At 44.4% G+C, this 25,023-nt stretch overlaps 1 protein-coding gene across 1 annotated transcript; it reads left to right on the plus strand.

Moving 5' to 3' along the window:
* The first annotated feature begins 252 nt into the window (after nucleotides 1–252).
* vps37d (VPS37D subunit of ESCRT-I) lies at nucleotides 253–24,088 on the plus strand. Its single transcript, XM_056594466.1, has 8 exons — nucleotides 253–468; nucleotides 1,056–1,175; nucleotides 1,616–1,667; nucleotides 2,312–2,385; nucleotides 2,615–4,026; nucleotides 8,129–8,300; nucleotides 15,025–15,107; nucleotides 19,501–24,088. The coding sequence occupies exons 5-8, from the start codon at nucleotides 3,904–3,906 to the stop codon at nucleotides 20,068–20,070; spliced, it is 948 nt and encodes a 315-aa protein (XP_056450441.1). The 5' UTR covers nucleotides 253–468; nucleotides 1,056–1,175; nucleotides 1,616–1,667; nucleotides 2,312–2,385; nucleotides 2,615–3,903; the 3' UTR covers nucleotides 20,071–24,088.
* Nucleotides 24,089–25,023: the final 935 nt, after the last annotated feature.

Genomic DNA, 25,023 nt, shown 5'->3' on the forward strand with positions numbered 1-25,023 from the left:
TTTTCTCAAACACGCAAACACACACACACACACACACACACACACACACACACACACACACACACACACACACACACACACACACACACACACACACACAGACACACACACACACACACACACACACACACACACACACACACACACACACACACACACACACACACACACACACACACACACACACACACGCGCATGTGACAAAGCTTGTTTGCGTTTAACCTCTCAAACATTCACACACAGTACACAAAACACCAAACATAAACTGAAGTCATTGCAGCGTGTTAAGGGGGCGGGAGGGGGAACTTCTTGAAGTTCCTTATGTTCGCAGCGGAAATTAGCCGACAGTTAGGCTAAGATCAGATCTCAGAACCCCGGTCTCCAACAATGAAAACTTCAATTCTTACTTCTACTTTCAAAAATCATCGGTTGATGTGATAATAAGCCAGGCATCCCTGTCCTGAAAAGGTAAGCATTTTAAAGAGATTATGCGGCAATGATAATATTATAATAACCTCAATAATGTAAAACTAATGGTCGAGGTGAATGAGTAGGACTTCTTTCTTTTAGAGCAGAATGTCAGAGTTTAACAGGAACTTCACAGGAATCGGCTGCTAGAGGATGTAGTGCATAGTGTATTTCCCTGTCTTAAATGCATAGTGTTTGTGTGTCATTCCTCATATTTGGGAGCAATGAGGTAAACTGGAGAGTGTGTTCACACCTTAGTACTGAAAATCCATACATTTTACAGGAACTTTTATAATATTGCCATTCAGTGCCTTTTCTGGGTTTTACAATATCAATTATTTGGATTTCCACCAGAAATCATTGTCGAAACTTTGACAGTCGTAATTAAATGTACATTCTTTTTTATCTTCTCTTCTAAAAATAGTAAGCTTCAAAAAAACTTGAAGCTTAGTCAGCTGACAAAAAAGGGAAGGGGCAGGTCATTTATTTCACACTATACTTATGAACAGAGTCACATATGTAATAAACGGAAATCACAATGAAATGTTTTATGAGAAAATTGTTTTGCCTATTTTTGTTTTGATTAGAGCACCAAATGGACTTTTGGCGGCAACACATGTTGATATGGATGCTAATAGGTATACTATTGGCATCTTTGGTGGTAATCCTCATCTTCTTTCTAATCAACAAGTATATAATCCGTAAAGGTATGTAGGATGCCTTACCTTTGGTGTTACAAGAGTTAATTATTCATTGAATCCCCTTTTACATGTTTATGTAATTGTCTTGCACTTACTTATCTATGTAATAACCACAAAATTAAGGCATGTCTATGTTCCTTTGTTATTGTTATTGATTTGTATTACACAGCAAGTGAACATCCTGTGTTTTTATTCATAAACTTTACTATTTAAGTATATTGCTGTCCTTTGGTGATTTAATAAATGGTCTCAAGCTTGTTCTTCCAAATTGTGGTATGTCATGCAGCTGTGCCTTTTCCTCTTTCTGAAATGACCTTAATGCTAAATGAAAATAAATTTTGAGATGAGCAGCAACCATACCTTTTAAAGTATTTTTCTACCTGTGTATTTAACTTTAAAGAAAGTCTTTGTGATTATTTCATCCATTTTTTTCTTTGCTTTTCTAGGTCCATCTAAAGGATATTTCGAACCCTGCATTCCCCCTGTACTGAATGTCGAGTAAGATATGCACTAGTTCTCATATCACTTATCCTCTTCTATAAATGCCCCTTCTGTCATCGTCTTCTGTTTTTAAGAAGCTGCTTTGTCTTACAATGAACCCTCCTTGTCCCCTTAACCCCAACTTCTTGATGATGGTTGACCGCTGAGGTGTCTTTTGCAGTGCTAGGCCTGGTTCGCCTCCGGGAGTTAGGGGTGGGATGTCAGGGGCGCAGGGTATGGCGAATTGGTTTAGTCAGGGCATAGCATCCTGCAGGTGCCCTTTTATTTTGTAGTGTCTTTCAGACTTGTTGACTATACGACTTCCAGCATGTGTTATATAGGTCAACTTTTTTTATTCTTGTTTCATTATTTGGCCATTTCTTATTTATGCATTTATTTATGTGTATGTATTTTAAATAAATGATGTTACGGTTTACACTTACAGAATTTAGGTAAACTTGCTGTCATGTGCATGAACATTGTGAACCTATATCTAACGTTTTATTTAGGGTAAAATATCATTTTGAGATATAGTCAGTAATAACACAATTCTCTTAATCTTAAGAAAACTTGCAAAGTAAAGACTTAAGTTTGAAATCAAGCAATCCATCATTATGTTTGAATGCTTATACATACTAATGCCCTCTTTTCTGCATTTCCAGAAACAACATATATTTATCAAAGATGCTGGAAGAGGTTGTGCCTCCCTTACCACCGAGGACTCAGTTTGATAGTGGTAAGAACTGACATTTCATCTTGAGGGAAAAGCCTTCGAAAATTATAAATATGGATTATTATAACAGTTTTTTATTTTTTTGTAAGCTGTAACTTCTTTGTCCTATCATACTGCTTCCATGTTATCACATTGAAATATATTATTTCAATGTTGGAGATACTTATTTTTATATAAACAGCTTCAGTACCTATACTTTGGCCTTTTATAGTTTGTCTTTTTTGTATTTTAGATAGTTACGAGAGCATCAGAGAACTGCCCGAGTATATTAAGGTGGACGAAGAAGAGGCAATGGTTCTTCCACCACCGACAAAGACAACTCAAAGCTGTCCTTCAGTTGACATGTCTTTGGAGGACTACGACGATATTGGGGAGGAAAACCACAACCAGGGAGAAGATTATGATGACGTAGGATAATTTAGAGGGAAGACATGGATGGGATTTCGATTATGAAGGAGTTCGTACAGAATGTTTGTATCAACGTTTATTTAATAGCCTACCTAGATCTGTGCGTAACTAATTAAATTAAGGCATTGAGTAAAGCCAATATTGCCATTGACTCCCTTTTTTTACCCTTTCAAAATGCTCAACGTATGAATAAGCCTACTGCATTAAGGTCAATCATTCATGAGTTTGTGTTGCAGCACATTTGAATGTACCGTATATGAGCAGCAGCTTTAAATATATAATTTAAGGCTTTTTATCGATTCTGCTGTGGCTCACACATATGAATAGCAACAATTTCCCCTGTACTTCATTAAAATAAAAGAGCTGCTTTAGGAAATGCTTTTGTTCTATTGTTCTATTGCATCACATTGATAGATATAATTTAATGTGTGGAGACATGTGAATCACGAACACTGCCCTAAAGGATTGATGGATGGATGAGCAGATGAATGGAGAGATAGTGATACTAATTGACAGATATTATTTTGTTAATTAATTAGATACAATTTAAATGTGTGAACACACTTGTGATAAAGTCTATACTGCCCTAAAGGCAATTAAATAACATCTGGATAGGTTCATTGAGTTAACTCATTGAGCACAGAGGAAAGGTATTCCTATGAGTAACTTTAATTGGGAACCATTGACTGTAAAAACCAACAAAAGGGTCATAAACACACAGCAGGCTCGCTTGTTATCAGAGGTTTTAGTTCCACTGGTTACATTCCTGCAACTTCGCGTACACGTCATACCGATCCATCTAGCAATGCCAATAAAAGTATAATTTTTCACGTCAGTCCTCTCATTCGTTTCGATTCCGAATGTCTGGCTTACGTGTGTCAAAAACGACCCTTGTTTTGACAAAACGTATACAGAAAAAACAGCTCAAGACGGAAGTGCATATGGAACCGGATGCTGCACGGACACTAGTGGGAGCTGTCTCTCAGGTTTCTGATGGGGTTGCCAGTCTCTCAGATAGTCTACGGTCGGAGCACACTTCGCATTCCGACGTGAACGAAATGTAACCGAGCGGGCTTATGTTTCAAATCGTCCGAAACGCAGGGAAGAAATACAATGTCCAACCTAAAGGAAGCAAACTCTTGCCCTGACGGCTACAGGGCTCTGAGCACCAGCGAACTCCGAGAGCTTCTACAAAATGAGGACAAAATGGACCAAATCATTAATCTCAATGAAAAGGTATCGTTTATTCTCCTCTGTCCTCTCTTTTAACTAAAAAAACTGAAACGTGTTGTTCATGATTCCAGGTAACGTTAAAGTGTGTGATTAATTCTTAACGGATTATATGGACACATTGCTGTAGTGTGCATATGATATGGCCAGTGCCAAAAATGGTTGTTAATATCCCTTCTCCACATGATGCGATGTGCAATGTGTGTACAATTACATATCTGGCTCATCCAATGGGCGTTTGAGTGGCGATATGTTTCATTCTGTGCATCTTTTTTGCCATCGTTATTGTCTGTGTGAATAAGAACGTTTCGCCCAGGATTTTAACTGTTTGCATGTGTGTGCTTTAACAACAATCTTATAAGAAGCACAGGCTATCCCGCCTCTGTGTGTGTGTGTGTGTGTGTGTGTGTGTGTGTGTGTGTGTGTGTGTGTGTGTGTGTGTGTGTGTGTGTGTACGCGTGTGTGTGTACGCGCACCTTCCATCAAAGTTACATTTGAGCATACTGCCTTTGTAAATGTTACAGAGAGCCGTTGGATCTCAGTGCACGTATGAATACAAACGAGCATCCAACGCATACCAACAAAGAGACGTCATTCGTGTACAATGACTACAGTATATGCCGATTGTCAATTGTGCAAAAACGCCTACACCATATAACTGGTTTGAGTAATGTAGTGGGATTTAAAGGTAAACGCATCACACCCCACATCCCCTGTTATGGGGGTCTCTGGGTCATCTAACACATTCTTAAAGGCACCTGCGGTTGGTCGCTGACTCACAGCATTGTCCTATAGCATTTCCCAACCCCCTGCTTTTCACATGGCTAACCTTGATAGTAACTAACTATAAAACCCATTGGACTGTTTCTGGTGGAGTCTTCATTTTAGGTTCTACCTTGTCCCTTGTCCACACCCGCTGTATGTGAAGATGTCAGCCGGTTCACCGACAACTTCTTCAGTGTCCTCAACAGGCCCTTAAAATCTGTCAAACTTTCCAGTGAAACCATGGATTCCCCCTTCGGGGAGTGGATCCCCGAATCCCACTAGCCTCGCAAGGAGCCATGTGTCTCCAGAAGGTGGTTTGAGGTTGCACAGACCTAATAAGCCTGGGATCTCAGTGAGGACAATATATATTTGAGCTTTCAAAGGTGGAGCAGCAAAATACCAGTTTACCAAATTGAATGTGGTCAAACATGTCCTCCCGGGGAAGACAACAGTGGGGTTGTTCTCTTCGCCGGGAGGGTAGACTTGCTGACGTTGTTGTCTCCTTAAATGCATAGTGCTCCCTGGATGTCTGGTCCGTGATGGGGAATCAGTGTGATTGAACTTTTTAGTACCCCAAATGTCAAATGCAAGCTCTTGGCCCTAAGGGCTAGCAGAAGGCATAATTTGACTGAACACATTCGAAATGGGACAAAGAAAGGCGTGGAATGGAAGGGTCACAATCGGTTCATGGTGAGGGGTGCTTATTCTTTCTTTTTAAATTACAGCTCTCAACTGTCTAAAGGTGATCCGTCATCATTTGCAGAGTCGCAGGAAGATAACTTATTCTGTGCTGTGTGCCCCCAGGATGTGCCCTTTTTTCTTTCTTTGATTACATTATTTTCTCTATCATACATTTACAAAAAAACCTTTGTTTGAATATGGGTTAAACGGACCCGGGTGTTCTGTGACCGACGGGCATTTGTTACACGCCGCGTGGAGACGAGCGGTACATTCATAAAGCATCCTGCAGCTCTCTCTGGATAAGGAGAATGCAGCAGTGGCAAGCATTCTGGCGTACAGCGCGACCAAGGTCGTAAAATGATAAGGGGAAATTGATTGGGGTTCTTGGTGGGGGGGGATGGGGGGGGGCAATGGAACAAAGACACTTTGTGTGGGCTTAATGGAGTGCTGCAGAGAGAATAATATGGTGTTGTGGTCAGGAGAGGGGACCTGCTGTATTATCAAAGGCCAAGTGTGGTCAATGAAGCCGCATGTCGATTCCATGACTCATCGCAAGGTCATGCAGCAAGAAATGCTGAATGCCTTGATCAAATATATTGGAGATACATAGGCGCACATTTATAAGTGTATTTCTTCTTCCTTTTTTTTTTTCCTTATGGGTTGGTTGCTCAAGTAGCTGGTGACATGGTGTGGTCAACTCTAGAGAAAATGCCCCTTTTGGGCTCTGAAGACAGGCACTGTCTGGAAAGAAGGATATGGCAAGAAGTGTCTGACTCTGCAGAATTGATGGAACAGAGACAGACCAATAAAATCCCAGAAGGGAGCTTTGGAGTTATGTTCTTTCTGAAAGCGACAGTCGGGCCCACTCGTGTGCTGGGGGCTTAAAAGAATCCCCCCCCTTGATGCTGTTTCCTGTTGAGATGTAGAAAAGCTTCGCTCCACTTCAAGGTCAATGTCGTTTAGTTTGGGAATTCATTGTTTTGTCTGCGTTTCCTTCTTCTGATCTACAACAATCCTGTCGATGTGTGGGGCAGCGGATAACCTTTTCTTTGTAGGCCTTTTCTTTTTTTTTCAATTACATGGTGAGCTCTAAAGCCAGACTTTGGTAAGAATAAAGTGCACTGAGATCCCCATAAAATCAGCTCTGATGGATCTTCATTGAGACATAGTGTTTGTTCTCTTTCATGCCGGGGCCAGACAATGCATAACGTATACAATGCAATATTAGTCACCACGATTCATAAAGACCTCCTCGGACCCTCTTAAAGGAATGCCGTTAGAACGGAACTCTAGTAGAATTCCATTTTTGTTTGATGTGCTGCGTCAAAACCGACACCCCGGCATGCTCTGACAAATGAAGCGCTCCCCGCTCTATGCTGTTTTGTTCCGCGGTGCGAGCCGTGAGATCTGCTGTGAGTGAAGCAGCTGTCAGACGTGCACGCCGTGCCTTTTGTGCACGGGCCCCACTACGCTCGTACACGCAGAGTGTGGGAAGTGAGCTAAGTATGCGGTGGCTTCCTCATGTGATCACGGTGCATGGAAGACACCAGGCAAGATGGGACAGATGCATCCTGGGACGGGGCCGGTGTCCTCCTGTCGGAAGGATCAGACGTGCTCAAACCAGCACCAACAACGTGTTACGGGACATCCACCCCCATCCAGTGAAGAAGCCCCTTGTTGCGTTTTTCTGCTTTTTATATGAGTGGACAGGAGGTTTTCCTCTGTTGTCATCTTCAAAGCGGTTTAAAGAGCTTCGCTTGCTTGGCCCGAGCTGTTGGTTTTAGTCACAGTGATTTGACGTGGCAGCGCTGTCAGTACTGCGTGGCGCTGGGCTTTCTGCAGGGTGTAACTGCAGCATGGTCGCTTTTGAAATGAGCTCTTGTGCACTCTGATGTTTCTCTACTGATCCAGAAGGAGCAGAACTTGCCCCAGAGCCTGCCTAATTGTTTATTGCATTCATTTAGTTCAGAACTTGAATGGAATACATATTACAGACCAAATCGAACAAGGGAATAATGTTTGGGTCATCTAGCCACATTATATTCTAAATCCTACTCTTTCGCTTTCTGGTTGAAGTGTTATATTATGAAGCAAGGACATGAGAGAAAATATACGTATTAGCAGCATAGCCTGTGCAAATGAGTACTGCTCAGGGGTATATGCTTTGCTTCTTTGAGCCTAATTAATGCATATATGAAAGGTCATTTCATAAGACTAAATACAGAATTAATCTTGCATTTATAATTACTTTGCTATTACTGTGATATCTATGTACTTTAGCTTTATGTTGAATACTTTATCCTTTTTCAAAAAAATACCTTGTAGCTCTGACTGTGAAGCATGGATCTCTGTGCAATTCATCACGGACAATTTCACTGATGGCGCTGACACTTAGTGAAATGTAGATGAAAAAAGTACACGCAAGGACTCAAAGTACCGTTTGTTTTAATAACCAATCCATTTCAATCATTTCACAATACAGGTTACTGGTAGACCATCGGTCATGTAACAAAAAGATACCTGAATCCCCCCCCAAAAAAAGCCATGACGTCGGAAAGACATCGGACAACCCATTTCATTTTTGGTCAAAGCCTCTTAAGGGATCTCCTCTTAGCTTTCTACAGCGAACACAATGACGAGCTCGCCCTCCGCCTTCCTCCAGTTTCAGGAACTGCAGCTGCAGAGAGAGTCCCTGCTCGCCTCCAACCGGGGGCTGGCCGAGGAGAGCCTGGCCCGCCGGCCGCCGCTCAACACCGGCAAGCTCCAGCTGGCCGAGAAGTACCGCCAGCTCTCCGACCTGACCACCGTGTGCCGGGAGAAACGGAAGCAGCTGGGTAAGCAAGAAGCGCCGAGGAGCAACTCGGAGAGGGTTTGCATGAGGCTGATTTGTTTGAGTGGCATGTCGGCAGATTAGTTGGAACGCCTCTGGGTTCGCATGGGGATTTCAAGGATCATCCATTAAAAGGATCAAGTACATTTGATCAGTGTGGCTGACAGCCTGTGGTGAAAAGGTTCATTGACTGCATACACCTTGACTGCATACACTTCTTGGTGCTTTAATGGGTTTTTATCCATACCCTGACAAGACGTACTCAATATTAAGCGGACCTGTGGCGGCATCCGTTTAAACTCCCGACCCTGGCAGGTGAGAACCAGTGGGCTTGGACTGTAGACCTCTGTCTGCACCTGTGCAGACAGAGAAGCCCACCTATTGGGATCCAACAGGGAGATTAGTGCGTCTGTAGGGAGAAAAGGTCTCACTGGCTCATTATCTTTTCAACTCGACCGTTTTAATTCGCCAAATGCAAACCGTCTTCTCGGTTCCGTTTTTTTAAGCTCTTGGATTCTGTCTCCAGTGACCACTTGGCACATGAGAGGAGCTTGGATGAAATGCCACCTTTTTTTTTGGCTTGAATCTCATGCAATGGTAAAAGTAATTAGGCAGCCGATATCCCCCGAGTAGCTGGCATTATCTCACAGTCTAATTGCCATTAAGATATAAAAGCCTTTTAGCTGTGAATTTTGAAAAAGAGACTTTCACATTTCCTATTTATTTTTTCCCATTTTGCCCTGCACACTTGTATGCTTGAGGGGATTATATTATGGTGGATATGGGTAGTGACCATACCGCACACAAGAAAGGGACCCCACTGCCCCTGTCTTTATTTCCCTGTAACCCCAATTCTCAGTTCATCGCCACCCCACAGCCCATTGTACTTGTCCTCAAAACTGGACAAGGGGCACATTGACTTTTTATTAACTCTACTGGCTTCTCTCTCTCTCTCGTCTCCTTTCCCAACATTGAAACCTTGACATTTGAAAAGGCCCGTCTCGTCTCCCAGCTAGCCTCCCCGCTAGTTTCTTCATTAAAAGCCAATGAATGAGGCGGCGGCGGTTGCAGTGGGTTTCTCTTCAGTGTTTGCTTCAGTTACACTCTTTTTCCCCCCAGTGAGACGCGGCTCTCCAACTGCTCAGCGTAAGCCTCAGCATAGCTTTGACTGGCGGTCATGGGAACGTATCGGATGCCAGTGGGGAGTTTGCAGAAGTCGTCAAGGAATTTGTTGCAAGAGTAGAAAAGAGCCAGGGGGGGCTGGAAGAGGGGTTTGTCTTTGTTTAGTCAAGTCATGCTTGGGGACCGGGGAGCAACGTCCAGTAAGTCTTGTTGTACTAAGACTGGGGTGATGTGGGCAAACTGTGTTGATACAGTATGTTGGTTTGGTCTTCTGTAACCCTCGCACATCAGGAACATAAAGGACCACACGTGTTGGCAGCCTCGTTACATTTCTGGTATTAAACGGCAGACTCTTCAGACGGCGGTGCATTAGCAGCAGATGCCTTTTTCCATGAACTTGTTTGAAAAAAAAAATGAGCGCGATAAATCCTACCTCATACAAAGAAAAACTGCTTGTTAATCCGCCGCTTTGATCTTGGCCGTTTTTCATGTTGTTTTTCCTATCTTTTCAACGCATTCTTGGATGGAGCTCTTCGAGTTCAAGCTGACCCTTTTTAAAGTGTCTATTTTTTTTTTCTGAATCAATTCCTCAGTGCCGCAGCAGCTGCTGCTGTCCAGCGATGGAAGTTGGGTGGAATGTCAAACTTCCTGTGACACACACAAAAAAAAGCCTTCCACCCCTTGCTCTCCTGCTCCACACACACGCCCGCACCCAACCCGTGAGCACATGCATGGCCCATGCACTCCCCCCAGCGAAGAAGGCTGGGTGTGGAGCTCCTTCCTTCCTTCCTCCTCTGAACATCTGACTCTGGTTTGGCGCAGCATGGCCGCGCGGAGCACGGGCTCGTCATATTTCTCCAGGCTATTCATTCCAGCGGAGAGACATGTAGTCGATGATGTGGCATGAAGGCCGACCACGGTTTTGGCCCGATGGAGCCAGCTGGTCAGCTAGGTTATTGAGAGTAAAACGTGAACCCCCCCCCCTCACACACACACATACACACACGCAAGCACACCATCCCACCATCGCTTTACTCCCCCTTCTTTCTTTCCCCCCTGGTCTCAAGTGTGAAAAGTGTGAAACAGATTTACATTCCTGAGTAATGGAATCATTCCAGGCGAGTTTTAGCGTTATCTTTCTCCGTACTGTTGTTGCTGCGCCCAAGCTCCACTGATGCATACCCCTCTGGGTGTCCCCGTTTCCCCCAAGAAAATGATTATCTGATCTTCCTAGTCTATGGTTACATCTGTGGAGCAGTAGCGGTTTCCTTCTGGTGGATATGGTCATTCAGTTTTCGAACATTAACGGTTCTGGACTTGTTATGTTGAGTCATTCCTACTTGTTTTAAGAACATTTACTCTTAATGCTGACACGTGGTGGTTGCGCTACATCGGTCCCCCACTGGATTTTCTACCGTTGACTCATATTATAAAGTGGCCTTAAATCAATAAAGGGCAGTCCTCTTCCCTAAGCCCTCATCTAATGCACAAAACAACTAGGGCTATTTCCCTAAAACCCTAGGTTGCAGCAGTGGCCTCGTGGCGATATATTGGTTTTATGGTTACTCTCATTGGAGCGTTGATGTTAATTCAATATATTGAATTTGAAGGAATGGAGGGGAGGAACACTAGGTTCTGCAGCTCGAGCGTTTGGAGCTGAGCGGTCGACGAGGATGATAACACCCCAGTGTGCTTATTACGCCGTCTTCAGTCTGACAGGGGTGTGGTGTTCGCACTAGGATTATGGTTGATTTCACCTCACAAAGGCAACTGTAACCGTTAGGCAAGACTTTTATGCTCAACTTCCCTGGGTATTCAACCAACACATTTGTCAGCCGGGGAACAAAGGACTCCCCTCAGCCATTTTAATCCCTTCAAAAAAGGGAACATTGGTTCTATCAGGAAGCAGCAGCCACAAAGTTATTTTCTTTATTGTCTCATTGAATCATTACTGGTGAATGGCGGCTTTTGTACATGAACATCAAAAAAAACCTGTGAGGTCCATGTACTTTCCAGATTGTCGTTTTTATGAGGTAATTTCAACCCAATGATTTTTGGGCCCCCATTCACATTTTCTGCTTTGTTCAACAACCAGCGTGCAGGACTACTTTTGGCTAATGAAATGTCTAATACTACAGTAGCATCACCATCACCCCGCATCAAACAAAAGGAGAAAGCCTTTTCAGTTTCGGGGGCATTTCATGTCTACAGCGGCTGCTGTGCATGCATGTGTTAAAGTCCTCCTATACTGCCCAATGATTGCCTCCAAGTTATATAAACATAGAGTATGTTTCTCATTAATATGTGTTCATTCCATTATTGTGTCAGCACTGCCATAAGTCCCTTTATGTATGGCTGAAGGGGGGCCTTTATTGTGCACACCACACGCACTGAACAATACCCATGGACTAGGCGCACACCTTTTACGCAATGAAATGTGGTTGAGCATTTGGTTCATTTTGGGGGAAGTGTTCCCATTCAGTGTTATTTCGCTGGGAAATTTGACTGAAATGTGTGTGGTGGCACATTTCATATTCCCTTACCCACCTTTAATACATACAACGGTGCGTTTTCAATTATTCATACAAGTCTGGATTGGAACATAATGGTTCACAAAATTAAGAATTGGCTTTTCAAAGTATTGTATTGTCGTGAGATGCCAAGAAGCTGAATTTATTTGCAAGTTAAACAGGACATGACGGCAGGAAAAATGTCGGCGGTATCTGATTCAAATTGATTATATCTGAAATTGACGAAACACACTCTATTAGATTAGTGGGGGCAGAAACATTTGAAGATATTATTGGTTGAGGTGCGGATTCTCCTTGAGAGCATATGTGAACTGCATCACAAAATTGTCTTTGCTGGGGTTGCATGGATTTTGTGTTTTATGTCAAATGGTTGATTTTCTTTGTGTACATTGTTGAACAGGTGAATAATATATGGTTATGGAAATGAGCTAGCAAGGGGAAAACAGATCCATGGTGTCTTTTTTCAGAGAATCGTCAAAGCGGCACCATTTCCGACTGACTTTCCTTTAGTTCAGTACTTTTCAGATTTAAAATTCAGTTGGTATTTATATCCACCCTACACCACTAGCTGTGGGCCTGCCCTTCATTGGAAGAGATAACCCAGAAATAGTTCAAAGGCAACTTGGCACCATCCTATTCCACCTGCCACCCGAATTTCGGTTCATATCACGTTTGCCGTAGTTTAAAATTGTGGTGACCATTACGGTACCACTCCCCTTTGATGTTACCACGCATGCATAATTCATGATTAGACTTACCCCTCAATTACCGCTCAAATGTGGACATCAAAGACTCGTCTACAGTACGGTGACCTATTTGTGTACAGTCGGCATTCACAGGAACATCTCCCGGCTATTCTTGGCTTACACTTCCTCTGCCCCACTCTGCCAGTTAGCATTGATAAAGAGTGTTCCATGCTGACACCAACAGCTTACTTTTTTTTTTTCTTAGCTGGAAAACAAATGCTACTGTCAGTCTACAGCAGGGTCACGTTGTATTTCTTGTGGCGGACGCCCCCCCCACAATCAGTGTCCTTGCGTGGCGCTTCACGAAGCATGTTGCCTGGATACCACAGTTGTAAAGTCCTTAACTTGGAAGCAGTGCGAAACTGAGTAACTCCCATCTCGGCCTTTCCCTTGATTTCAGTCTAGCAAGGGAAATGCAATGGCCCAACTAGGCAACACGCCCCCGGCTGCCTGAATGAGCCTCGACCTGTGTTTGATGCTTTTGTCTTTGCACTTCTGGTACGGTCACCTCATATCCGAGTGTCGTCGTCTGCCACGAGAGCTCTGCCAAGGCCCTGCTGCACGCCACCCGACACCCCCTCAACGGGCCGGCTACACCAAACCACGCAGGCGTGACGCGCTCCTGTACAAGGCCACACGCACACCCACTGACTCATCCGGCGAACCGGTCACCATAGACAACAGGAGGAGTGTGTGACCACGTAGAGCAAAATGTCAGTGCGTTTCTCTTCTCGCGCGCGCTGCAGTTCGGCCCGTAAGCCCAAGGCCCCAAGGCTTATCGCACCTTATTTTCTTTTTGTAATGAGAGTTCTGATTTTTGTTTTGTTACATTTGAACGGCGTCATCATTTTCCCCATCATGTGTTTCCTCCACATAATGCGGTCTCCACGGTCCTGCCTTTCCCTGTCTCGCTTTTTTTTTTCCCCGCCCTGACCGCAGCTGCGCTCGGGGCTTGTGGAGCGCAGTCTGTTCCAGCAGTCCGCTCTGTGCTGTCACCCCTCAGCCCAGCGCCACTATCCTCCTAGCGCTGAGCTGTAGTCGACCACATGAGCTCCCCGGGCTGACCGAGTTATCTTTACCAATTGCCACCCTACTCCTACCCTACCCCGCCCCCCCAGTTATGGAAATTAGGTCACATACATCCTCTACATACGCACGGTTTGCCTGTCTGTCAGCCCTCATTAGATCTCTAACATCAGGATCGGGGGGGTGAGGGTGGGGGGGGGGGGGGGGGGGGTCTCAAACCAGAGGCGATTTCATCATGCATGAGCGAACGTTGATCGTATCTACATAAGCAGAGTGAGGCCTACAAGCAAGAGGCTAGACCCCTGGAAGTGGAGTGGTGTTGGTTTATTTATTGTTGGCGGCGAGGTCTCGGAGGTCAGGTCAATCAGGGGGCAGGAGTGGGCGTGGCGCGTCTACGAAGGCTTGTTAAAAAGGGTGGCACCCTTTCGGCTTTACTTTTTTATTTTTTTTGTCTAGAAGGATTTATTTTGTTTTACGGCCCCGTGCCCAAACTCTCAAGAGGCTACTTGCTTAGTCCACGCTGAATGCTAGGTCGCATCAGCGTCACGGCAGTGTGTGTCGTCCCCTGAGAGGCACCGCTAGGAGCGACCCACATGCACACATGTCCGCACACATCCCTGCGAGGCACGGGAGCTGTCGGTGTCATCGCAGCAGCCCGCTGGTCGCCCCTCACTGCTGAGTGAACCCTTCCCTCGCCAGCAGCTAGGAACACGACTGTCGTTCCTCGCCATCCCCTCCTCACACGCCACACCTTTTTACCCAGCCGCATGGAGCTAATGGATTGTGACCAGTTTCTTTATGAGTGGGCCGTGTTCCTCCCCCCCCCCCCCCCCCCATTGCACTGCTGTGGACATAAATAATTGAGAGGGGGCATGCATGTTCATGTGTTGTGTCTCGGAAATCCTCGCCTAGACAGGCTTTAGGGCGTTTTCCACTGGTTTCTTTTGTTTCATCGAAAACACAGGATGTGTCCTGTTTGAGGATACAACCAGAAAATGTGTACATCAAAGTCAAGAGTGAGAAAGACGAATAAAGGAGTGAACAAAATAAGTTGGATGTGAAAAACACGTGGTCTGTGAAAGAAGTACCTAATATATGCAACTGTTGACCTAGAACTTTTCTTATTATCATCTCTATTCTTCTCTCATCCATTGGACAGTTTTGCTTTGTATTATTATTTTTTTCCCTTAACCCCTCCACAACTTGCATCAAGACAAACACGACCAAGCCGCCCCGCCCCCTCTCCCCCCTCCCTATCCCATGTTATCAGATGAATCAGTGGTCTCTCTCTTTGTCCTGGCAGAGACCCATGGGCCCAGGAGCAGCCCCCAGGCGGCCCAGACCCTGCTGCGGGAAGAGGTGGCGCAGGCCGAGGAGCAATCGGAGGTGAAGGATTCAACACAAAAAACTGTCCTACCGATGTTATGCACATGTGATTACAGCCCGTTTACATATCCGTCATTCATATTTGTTTGACAGAGTATTATATTCGACAATATTTAGGTATTCAAAACGGAGGCATTTGTTATGATAACTTCCTAGAAGTGGTACTGATGCAGAACACTGTTTACAAGCTCTGCCTTTGTCAACAATAAGTAACCATAAATGTCCTTTCATTGGCTCTTTACAACATAAGTGCAATGATCCAATGTGTTTGGCATAAAACGAAACATTAGAAGGGGGGCGGTATACTATAAATAATTAATTAGGGAGATAAGGCATGTAAAAAAAAACAAGTTATAAATTATAGAGATGCATGACAGACCTACATTCGAACAGTGTGTTTAAAAGTGCGATATGGTGCTCTGTTTCAATAGCCCTGCCGCATCTGATAACATCGACCCAGCTAACTGAAACCGTAAGATACGAGAAAACAGTGAAATATAAAACACTGTAGGCGAGAGCCGGGTAGGGATAGCATTGGGAGTTCCATTAAAACGATATTCTGCGAAACATTGATTGAGGGCTGGAAAAGAAGCTGAGTTTAACTTAGAAGGTTTGTTATCGCCCAGGAGCCTTCAGGCCCAGCTGCCCTTGTGTGTCATGCTCAAGCGCTTGATTCATAAGTGCCACAAGCAATAGCTTGAACTGTCTTTGAATGACACCTTCTTGTCCAGAGAATGATTGACACTTGACAGTGAGCACCACCATGGGGGCCCTAGCCGCAGCAGGATCACATAGGGATGCTTGAGGCGATTTACCGTGCCATTCAGTGGATATTATATCCCCATTCTTTAAAAAAAGATAACAGACAAAGTTTGGCATTTTCAAGTAAGAAATAGCGAGTGCAGATTTTAAAAGGGACATCACATGAAACAGATGTTGCTTTGATGGATGGCATATCTTGCAGCGAGACAAAAATACAGGAAATGTTCCATAAACACAGAAGGTAGGTTGGTGTTGCTCTTCCCAAGGGCTTCATGTCTGTTTTACGATCATGACTTAATCCAGCAGCACCTCCACATAATCCCAATGTTGTGGATTTACATCATAACAAATCTATGTTAGGTTTATACTTGTCCAAACTAGCCCTCTTAAACTGAAGAACGCACACTGCAAATGTAGTTCTTCTTCCTATACACACACACACACACACACCGGGTAAATGATATGCACTTGGCAGCACATACTACAGAATAATTGCATTTACTATTAAATATCAACCTCAAAGGCCATAATCCTATGATATTAAATATGTGCTTTCATTTTGAAGCCCCCAAAAAGCCTTTAAACGGTTGTCAGTTTCCTTTAGGGTCACGTCTTTACAGGAATCGTTTGCAAAATCTGCGAGGAAATGTCTCCTGCTTTGCCAGATTCGTATTGGACCAGGGAACAAAAAAAACTCAGCTTGTGAAAATCTGGACCGAACTGGAGCCCATACTGATGTTGTTGAGCCATAGAGCTGGCATCGTGACACAGCCCAGTCGGCCCCTACCCTTATCCACACCTAATGTTTACAGAGATGGCCCAAGCAGAATTACTGTATATTTGATTGGATGTATTAAAGATGCGGTCCTTCTTTCTTTCATCCATCCATCCATATCTCTCTTCTTAATTAATATACAGTTGGCAGTCATTAAGCAAGACCCTTTTAATGCCCCTCAACTAAAAACCCTGCCAACGAAACGCTCCTGAGTGGACGTTTCCCTCAAACCAATATCTAGCAGATCTCCGGGAACACGTTCCCACAGCAAGGAATGTGGAGTCGGAACCCAAGGTAACCGCGTAACCAAAGGTTTACTTAACAGCAAACTGCTGCCATTTGATGGCAGCGGGGTGCGCTAGGAGATGTTTCTCATCATCGGGAGGGGGTTGTCCATTAGCAGAACAAGGATCAAATGCAAAAGTCTCATCAAGGATGTCTCCTTATCCACTCTTGCTTCCTCACACAGCAAGTGGTTGACGGCAACAAAGACCATTATACAAGGCCTGTCACTTACAATGTGTATGAAATAAATCCTTGTTTGTCTCCTGACAGCAAGGCTGACGCCTCACCATTATTTAATTTTTTTTAAACCTGTTGATAGAACCAACGCTGAGCCACGTCCGGGATGCGCTTAATTGGCTCTGCTGCTCCCACGAGCTCAGAACATCTGGACAATTGTTTTGCAGATGTGTGTACAGCGTTTCCTGTCGCTCACAAAAATATGCAGGACGCAAAGCAACTGTCGATTGCCTGTTGCCGTTCCGGGGACTGAGGGGCTGGGTAAAGCAGACCGAAATCGACCGACTTCTGTCTCCGACGTGCGTGGGTCAGGCATCACGGACTATAGCACGCCACGGCGGGCTGTAACAACACAGGATGTTGCTCTGCCTCGCTCAACTGTTTTCCACATAAATCTTGTTGGATTTCTGAGACATCCCTTCCCCATGTCGAGCTTGAGCCGCTCATTAAGCTCTGGGAAATTAGCCCGGTGCATTCTGAGGGCTCGCAGGATGTGAAGGCTGTAGCCAGGATTGGGTTGTGTTGCCTCGCCAGCAGACATGGCGGTCCTGCTGCCGACTTTTCCTTTTCTTTGTGATGATTATCATGACACTGCTTTTGGTGTCCCGGGGATTCAACCCATATACAGTCTGGGGTTTAAAGGGGCCATTTCACAAGCTGGGAGAGCTGTTTACAAGCTTGGCAGATTTGTTGAATTCATTATTTTTGCAACGTTTTTTGTCATTTGTAATGTTAAACAGTGGTACCCTGCAAAAAACGGCCTAATGGTTCAATCTAGAGGCTGATGGCATTTGTTCATTTTGGTCCCTGGGTACAGGCGATAGAAAATGTTCAAAGCGCTATCAGGTTTCAGGGCAGCGTGAGAACTCCTCCTCTCAGGAGTTATCTCTTCATATACAGCTATGAATCCAAACCTGAAATCTTAAACGAATGTACTCTATGCTAAGGTCTTGTATGAATTGGCTTTTAGGATCACTTTTGGTTTCACTAGCATTTGCCTGGTGACCATTGTGCGTTACTTTTGTCAAGGAGACCAACATATCTCCGAAGGCAAAGGCCAAATGGCCCACACCTCCTACACCCTTTCAGTTGCACCCTGATCCTATCTGCATCACATTTCACGTGGGTTTCACCCTGGTGCTCTAGGCCCTAGACTCTCTAAATGATCTGTCAATTACTAGTATCCCTTTCAGGGAGTCTCCCCGCCTCACGCCCATAGTAATCTGGGATATGTTCCAACCTCCTGGATAACGGAGTTAGGAGGACGGTTTGCTGAATATGAACGTGCAGACAGACATGCAGATGGTAGCTCTGCTTTTTAATAAACATCCTCTAGAGAGTTGACTTTTAAAATGCAACAGTGTGCATACGAATCAGGCCAATACGTGAAATGAATAGTTTTGTGGGCCCACCTCAACCCCTGTAACTTTAGCCAACTGGCGCTGTTTGAGGTAAAGACTTGACAGTGGGGTTCTGCTAGGGCAGAACCATTTGAATATTGGAGGGATTAAGGCCAAGGTTTATAGGGATCCTGGTGCAATGGAAAATGATATATATTTAACAATTTTCATACTTTCTTAAGCCCATCTGCCTTAATATTAAAGTCTGCTTACTTGGGATCTGAGATCCTATTAATGCATTTAAATACCTTACTTCTACGATCAAAGACTTGCTAGCCTTCTTGCTTTTTAGCCGTTAACGTTTTATGAAGGTTATTGAACATCACAGGCATATTTTTACATGCCAACATTTATTAAAATACATTCCTACACTGCCAAAAGTGTGCATATTCCACTTGTTTGCCTACTCTATACCAAGAGTAATGATTTACTAAATTTCCCGCAAACTCCTTTTAATTACTACCTTTCCAAGCACATGTTGCTTGCGTCGGCCGTGTTAGACAACAGCCCGCAGGGCTAGGAGTGTAGTGTCTTGGTGTTAATGTGTTAACAAACCTTCATCATTGTCCGGGGGAGATGGTAAATGCGAAATTAGTTATCCCACCACTTGTTTAAAGAATAAATGATTATGCACAAATTGGCCAGGAACATGATACTGAAGTATTTAATCTGTCAGTGTTGCTTGGGCACCGTGCCAGGCCTCCCCATCCTGGGGCCACCCTCATCGACGGGCTTTCCCCCAGTCTCCCCAGACCACAGCCAGACTCAATGAAATCATAATACTCCTGAACTATGGGAGAGTTCGCCGGTTAAACCTTCCAGCCACTTATACCAAAGAGTAAAAACATTCTCACTTCCAAGGTGGTTTCACAAATCCTGTGGTCTCGTTGCGTCCGGTCGTCCCCCTCTGATGACCCCTTACTCTCCTCCACAGGAGCTGTTGGAGAGGTTCATGGAGGGCAGCGTGAACCTGGAGTCCTTCCTGGAGTCCTTCCAGAGCTCCCGGAAGACCTACCACGTCCGCCGCGCCCAGGTGGAGAAGGTCCAGGAGCTGTGCCGGGCCAAGCGGCCCTCGAGCGAGACCAAGCCCGCCCCGGCGCTCCAGAAGGCCGTGCCGGAGGTCAGGAAAGACCCCGAGACGGCCCCGCCGGAGGCCCTCGTGCGGCCCAACGGCTTCGTGGCCCAGGGGCCCCTGCGCGTCTTCCACCTGCGCTACGGCCTGACGCCCGCCATCCTGCTGCCCCACTGCCCCTCCGCCGCGCCGCGCCCCAGCCAGGCCCTGAGCCCCCAGGGCGGGGCCCCCCTGCCGGTGCACCTGGACCAGCAGCTCCCCAGCCCGGGCCAGGGCCACCTCCTCAGCCCCAGCGGCCACGGCCAGCCCGTGGGCCTGCGCGTCATCGGACAGCTGGCCGGGGGCTGGCCGGCGGCGGCGGGGGGGAGGCCCGTGCGGGTGCAGCAGCTCTACAGGCCGAGCCCCCACCCGACCGAGACCCCTTACCGGTAACCCCCCCACGTAGGGGAGACTTGGCTCGGAACAAAAAAAAGACCCAGACATGGGGGAAGGAGGTGAAACCGATAAAACTGTGAGCAGACCGGTCTGCCCCCCCACCCCCCACCCCTCCTCTCCTCCTCTCCTCCTCTCCTCCTCTCCTCTCGCGCTGGAGACTACTCAGTCCCCGGAGACTACTCAGACCCCTCCATGACACGCCCACGGAGATGAAGAGGTGTGGTGCGGGGAGCAGGGATCCATCCCACTTTATTGCTAGAGAGAGAATGGGAAGGGAAAGCGATGCATCAAATGACACCCGATTGGGAGTTTTAGAGAATCTTATTTTTAATCATGTCACCATTTGAGAGTGACGTTGGGTTAAGAAGCACAGCTACGGCGGGCATTATGGTTGTAATAGTTGGTTGGGAGACGCCAACGTCCATGTGGCTTCACCAAACCATAATGCAACTTGTCATCAGACAAACTGCCATTGTTGTTCATTTGTCTTACACTCCTTATTACAAAATGGGTAAAGATACAGTTGTCTAAATTAAGGTTGCAATTGAGAAAATGTTTGTATTTATAGCAGATGGTATTTATTGTTAACCTGATATAGGGCGTGTACGGTGATATTCTTTGGCCGGCGATGTATGCAGCATCACTTTTTATCCTTTTGAGACTGCCTTCCAAAGAGATTTTTTTTTCTTTCTTGCCCAATGTAGATTAATACCACAAATGCAACACTATAGGAGTACCCCAAAATAGTCCACCATTGGCTTTTTGATGAACGGTGCTGGGTCACACGTCTGTAAGGGAGTGATTTTATTTATTCATGTAAATCCTATTTTAAATGCTTGGCTTCAAAGATTCTTGTGTACCGTGGTAAACATGAAGCAGCATTTTTTTTCTGTTGTTAAATGTTTAGTCTTTCAGTGTTTCCAGACCCTGAAATGTGTCTGTGTATCATTGCAGTGAGGGTGCCGTTATTTCAAAAGCCTTATGTTGTGATTTATAAGAAAGCATCTCAAGAATAGGAAAGCATTTCAAGTCAATCTTCGGTTCAAGTATTTTATTTTGAAAGGGAGTGCAGTTGTGGCGGTTACTTGTACTCCTCTCCATATAGGATCCAGCTAGTTTTTTAAAATTTTTCTTTCTGAAGTATTTAACTCAGAATGCATGTCTGTACTATAGAGGACCAGGAATCTGGTCTGCTATACGTCAAGAAAAATAATTGCCTTGTGCAGGTCAGGAATCGAACCAAACATTGCCATGTTGTTGTTCACTCAGGGTCATTTACAAAAAAAACGAAACAAATGCATTTTTTCCTATGCATTTCGTTTGAATGATGTATCATGCGTTTGCTCCTACCAAGCCCTGTAGCACACTGAGACCCAGGTTAAAGGGTTGAATTGTGCCCAGGGAGGGTCATTCATGCTTGTGCATGCCCGTGTTTGCCTCAAATAATTTGATGTAAAAGTGTTTTGTTTTTTGTTTCTTTTTTAATACAGGGATTGACTGCTACAATTCAAAACTTTAATCGGCCTTTCATTTCATACATTTTTTCTGGGGGGGAGATAATCTTTTTTTGGACTGAACTTGTTAATTCAATACAATACAACGTCCTCAATTGACTTGACCTATCTTGACTGATGGTTCTCAAATGGATGATTGTTTTGAAGCTGGTGGCCATTACAGTGATGTTTGTGGGGACATCTTTTCACAACGGCCCAGTCCAAGAAAGCCCACCGTACGTCACTTGTGTCATATCAAGAATCGGCTATTCCCAGCAGCCTCCTGATAGGGCCTGAAATATATTGATAATACTCTCTCCGTCCAAATAACCAGATGCTATACACTTGACGTCTCTGTCAATTGGCAACACCGTCGTGTGTTCTTAGTGTGAGTGCCGGCGCTGATGTGAGACGAATACGCACCGTGTCAGAGCATATCAGTGTTGCCCACGAGTGACGACAAGCTAATAATATTCCTGTCCAGCCAGATATGGATGGCAGCGGTCGCGTTCCCCCCGTGTGTGTGTGTGTGTGTGTGTGTGTGTGTGTGTGTGTGTGTGTGTGTGTGTGTGTGTGTGTGTGTGTGTGTGTGTGTGTGTGTGTGTGTGGCCCCCCCATGGCAGCTAAACTATGTGCATCTGTGTAGTGCCCCCTAAGCAGGACCCTTCTGAATTTGACCTCCCGGGCCTCTGAGGATAAATGTTGATGCAAAGTGGGTACTGACATGATGACATGGATGGTGACGGCCTGGAAAAGACCTGAGCCTTCACCCAGCCAGCGCACGCCATTATACAGTTAATGGAACATTTGATATTCAGCTGAATTATTTGGGTTATTTTTTTTATAATGGAGAAAATGTTGGGGTTTTGTTCTTGCCTACTTTCGGTCACGCAACAAGTAACAGATGTCGGTACTCTACAATCAGGAAAACTGGTCCAAACTAGTTCATATAAGAGTAGCATTTCCCCCGTTGTTAAAGTAATGGTAGTCGATAAAATCCAAAATATTAAACATACTACTTTTCACCCTGTAGTGGTTCAGTGACTGAAGTTATATTTTATGTTTGTCAAATGGGTTATCACTATACTTGGTGTGATACTGTAAAACCATTGTCCCTGTTAATGGTGATAAAACAAAATAATGAAAGAAATGCAGCTGTTGAAACCCTAACTCTGTTTGAGTGGGGGACGGTTCAGTTATACTTCATCATCGTCTGAAAGACCAGCTCTATTATAGGCTTAGTGACCACTTGTTTGACCTATTTGCTTTCTCACTTGTTCTGGGTCATGGATGCATATGTTTGTGTGTATGCATTTCATTGCATGCATATGCAAATGCATATTGTGTATTCATGTATTTGATCTATTTAGATCTATCTAAGTATATTAATAATGAAGTATTTAAGGACAAGAGGAGCACTTGGTAGCTATGAATTCTCTGACTGCTATGTGATGTGAATGTGGACAAACGAAGACCACTGCCCACGTGATTTGGTCATGGTTACCTTCCGGCTGTTGTAATGAAGGTGACGTTATCCAAGTATCAAAACAAAATTTAAAACACACATGAATGAGATGATCAATTCTCTGGAATCCCCTTGATGATATAAGATAAACTATGCAATGTGGGCCAAAAATAGTCCTCATCCAAAGAGAGAATACTTTCAAGTGCTTCAACTAATTGAGTCATTTGTTTTTGCCATACGATGGCTGCACAAATATAGTTACAGCTAAAGAAAGCAAAGTTATCTCTTGTGACATCAACCAACATGCGTTCTTTACGCTAGATCCTAATTCTCCATTTTTTTCAGTATCTTTGCTCAGTGCTTCTGGTTTGGCCTTACAGAGATCAAAGAATGACTTGTTTTGTTCTCTTTCAATTGCTTTTGACCTTTATTGACAAGTTAAAACACATCTTGCTTTGCCTTAGGCCTATTTTAAAGAGGAAACGTCTCGGAGGCTGCGGGGGTATGTTCATGTGCATGCTTGTGAATTGTTCAGGCATTCTCCGCACACAACCATAAGAATTACATTAAAGTATCAGCAAGATAATAGAGGAAATATGAAATCAAGTGGAGAAACACCTTGCTGCTGTGCATTCAGCTACACTCTTTGCAACATTTAAGTGACCTTATGAAATGTGTTTACATGTGAAATAACCTTTTTTTTCTTCCATAGAAGCACACGTCAATAAAATGCATTGTCAAAGTGATGATCGTAGTCAATGTGAATGGCTGTGAATAAAATTAACATAAACCCTCTCCATCTCCTTTTCTGTGTGAGAGGGGGGATGAAGATATTGCAGCTTAAACCAGAGACTTCCCTTTCAAATCAAATAGATGGTGTTTAATATTCATTGTTGTGTGGATCCAGTCATGAAATGGTATTTGATCAGCATAAGGAGAAATACAAATGTTTTGAAAATCCTTGATGGAGTTGACCCAATAATGTTTTTTGCAAGATGAATGCGGCATGCTATAAATGAGGCACACTATAATTATCTCATTGAAGGCTGCATTTTGAATCCCAACCATATAAAACAGTTTCCATAAATACATGTTTTTACCAATTAATCTAAGCCTATTGGGTCAGGATGCCATGGACTAATAATTCTACTCAGTTATCAGTTATCACTCAAAGGTGTGATGTATCGAAACATATGTCTTAATGGACAACGGTATCCAACCATTACATTAAGTCCATGTTTATGAAGAGATGCCTATTGGTCGCCTCATTGTATGAATTAAATTGCTATTATAGTCTAAAACAGCTTTCTAGAGGTCAAAGTGTTCCCTCTAGTGGCCAAATAGTTATTCATGGTCATTTAAATATTTTACTCACAATATGATGTTATTATCTACTTTGATCAGGCTAGAATGGGACCGTTGCAGTTCATACCGATGGTTTTCAAAATTTTTGCAATCCCCTTCACCTGGTTTGTTGTCTGTTTCGTTGCCAGTTTCTTCATCTCCGCCTTTTCTTGTAAAATAAATTCTGTCGCAAAGACACACAAAGTCACCTTTCGTGGGCTGCCGTCGTTGGTAAGCTGCGGGATGCACTGGAAACATCCAAACATAGGAAGGAAAGGTTACCCCACTAGGGGGCCCTGGGTGGGGCCATATGGCTATACAATAGTAGGGTATTATTAAACCTCAGCCAATTATCCTATGATGGTAACACCTTTTACCGCAATGACAGCGTTAAATGAGGGGTTTGAGTAGGAAGATCATTGTGTGTGTGTGTGTGTGTACGTGTGTGTGTGTGTGTGTGTGTGTGTGTGTGTGTGTGTGTGTGTGTGTGTGTGTGTGTGTGTGTGTGTGTGTGTGTGTGTGTGTGTGTGTGTATGTGTGTGTGTGTGTGTGTGTGTACTGCCTACCTCCAGTCTGCAAGCATGTTTGGAAGTGACTTGCCCTATTCTTCTTGGAAAATCAGTCCCAGCTTCTCGTTAACCTATACTA

The sequence above is a fragment of the Gadus chalcogrammus genome, chromosome 7, assembly GCF_026213295.1.
Source record: "Gadus chalcogrammus isolate NIFS_2021 chromosome 7, NIFS_Gcha_1.0, whole genome shotgun sequence".
NCBI lineage: Eukaryota > Metazoa > Chordata > Actinopteri > Gadiformes > Gadidae > Gadus > Gadus chalcogrammus.

Excerpts from the sequence above, each read along its gene's own strand:
- vps37d (XM_056594466.1), top strand. The coding sequence starts at position 3,904 with ATGTCCAACCTAAAGGAAGCAAACTCTTGCCCTGACGGCTACAGGGCT. Across the intron at positions 8,301-15,024 it reads GGAGAAACGGAAGCAGCTGG|AGACCCATGGGCCCAGGAGC; the intron begins GTAAGCAAGAAG and ends TTGTCCTGGCAG. Across the intron at positions 15,108-19,500 it reads AGGCCGAGGAGCAATCGGAG|GAGCTGTTGGAGAGGTTCAT; the intron begins GTGAAGGATTCA and ends TCTCCTCCACAG.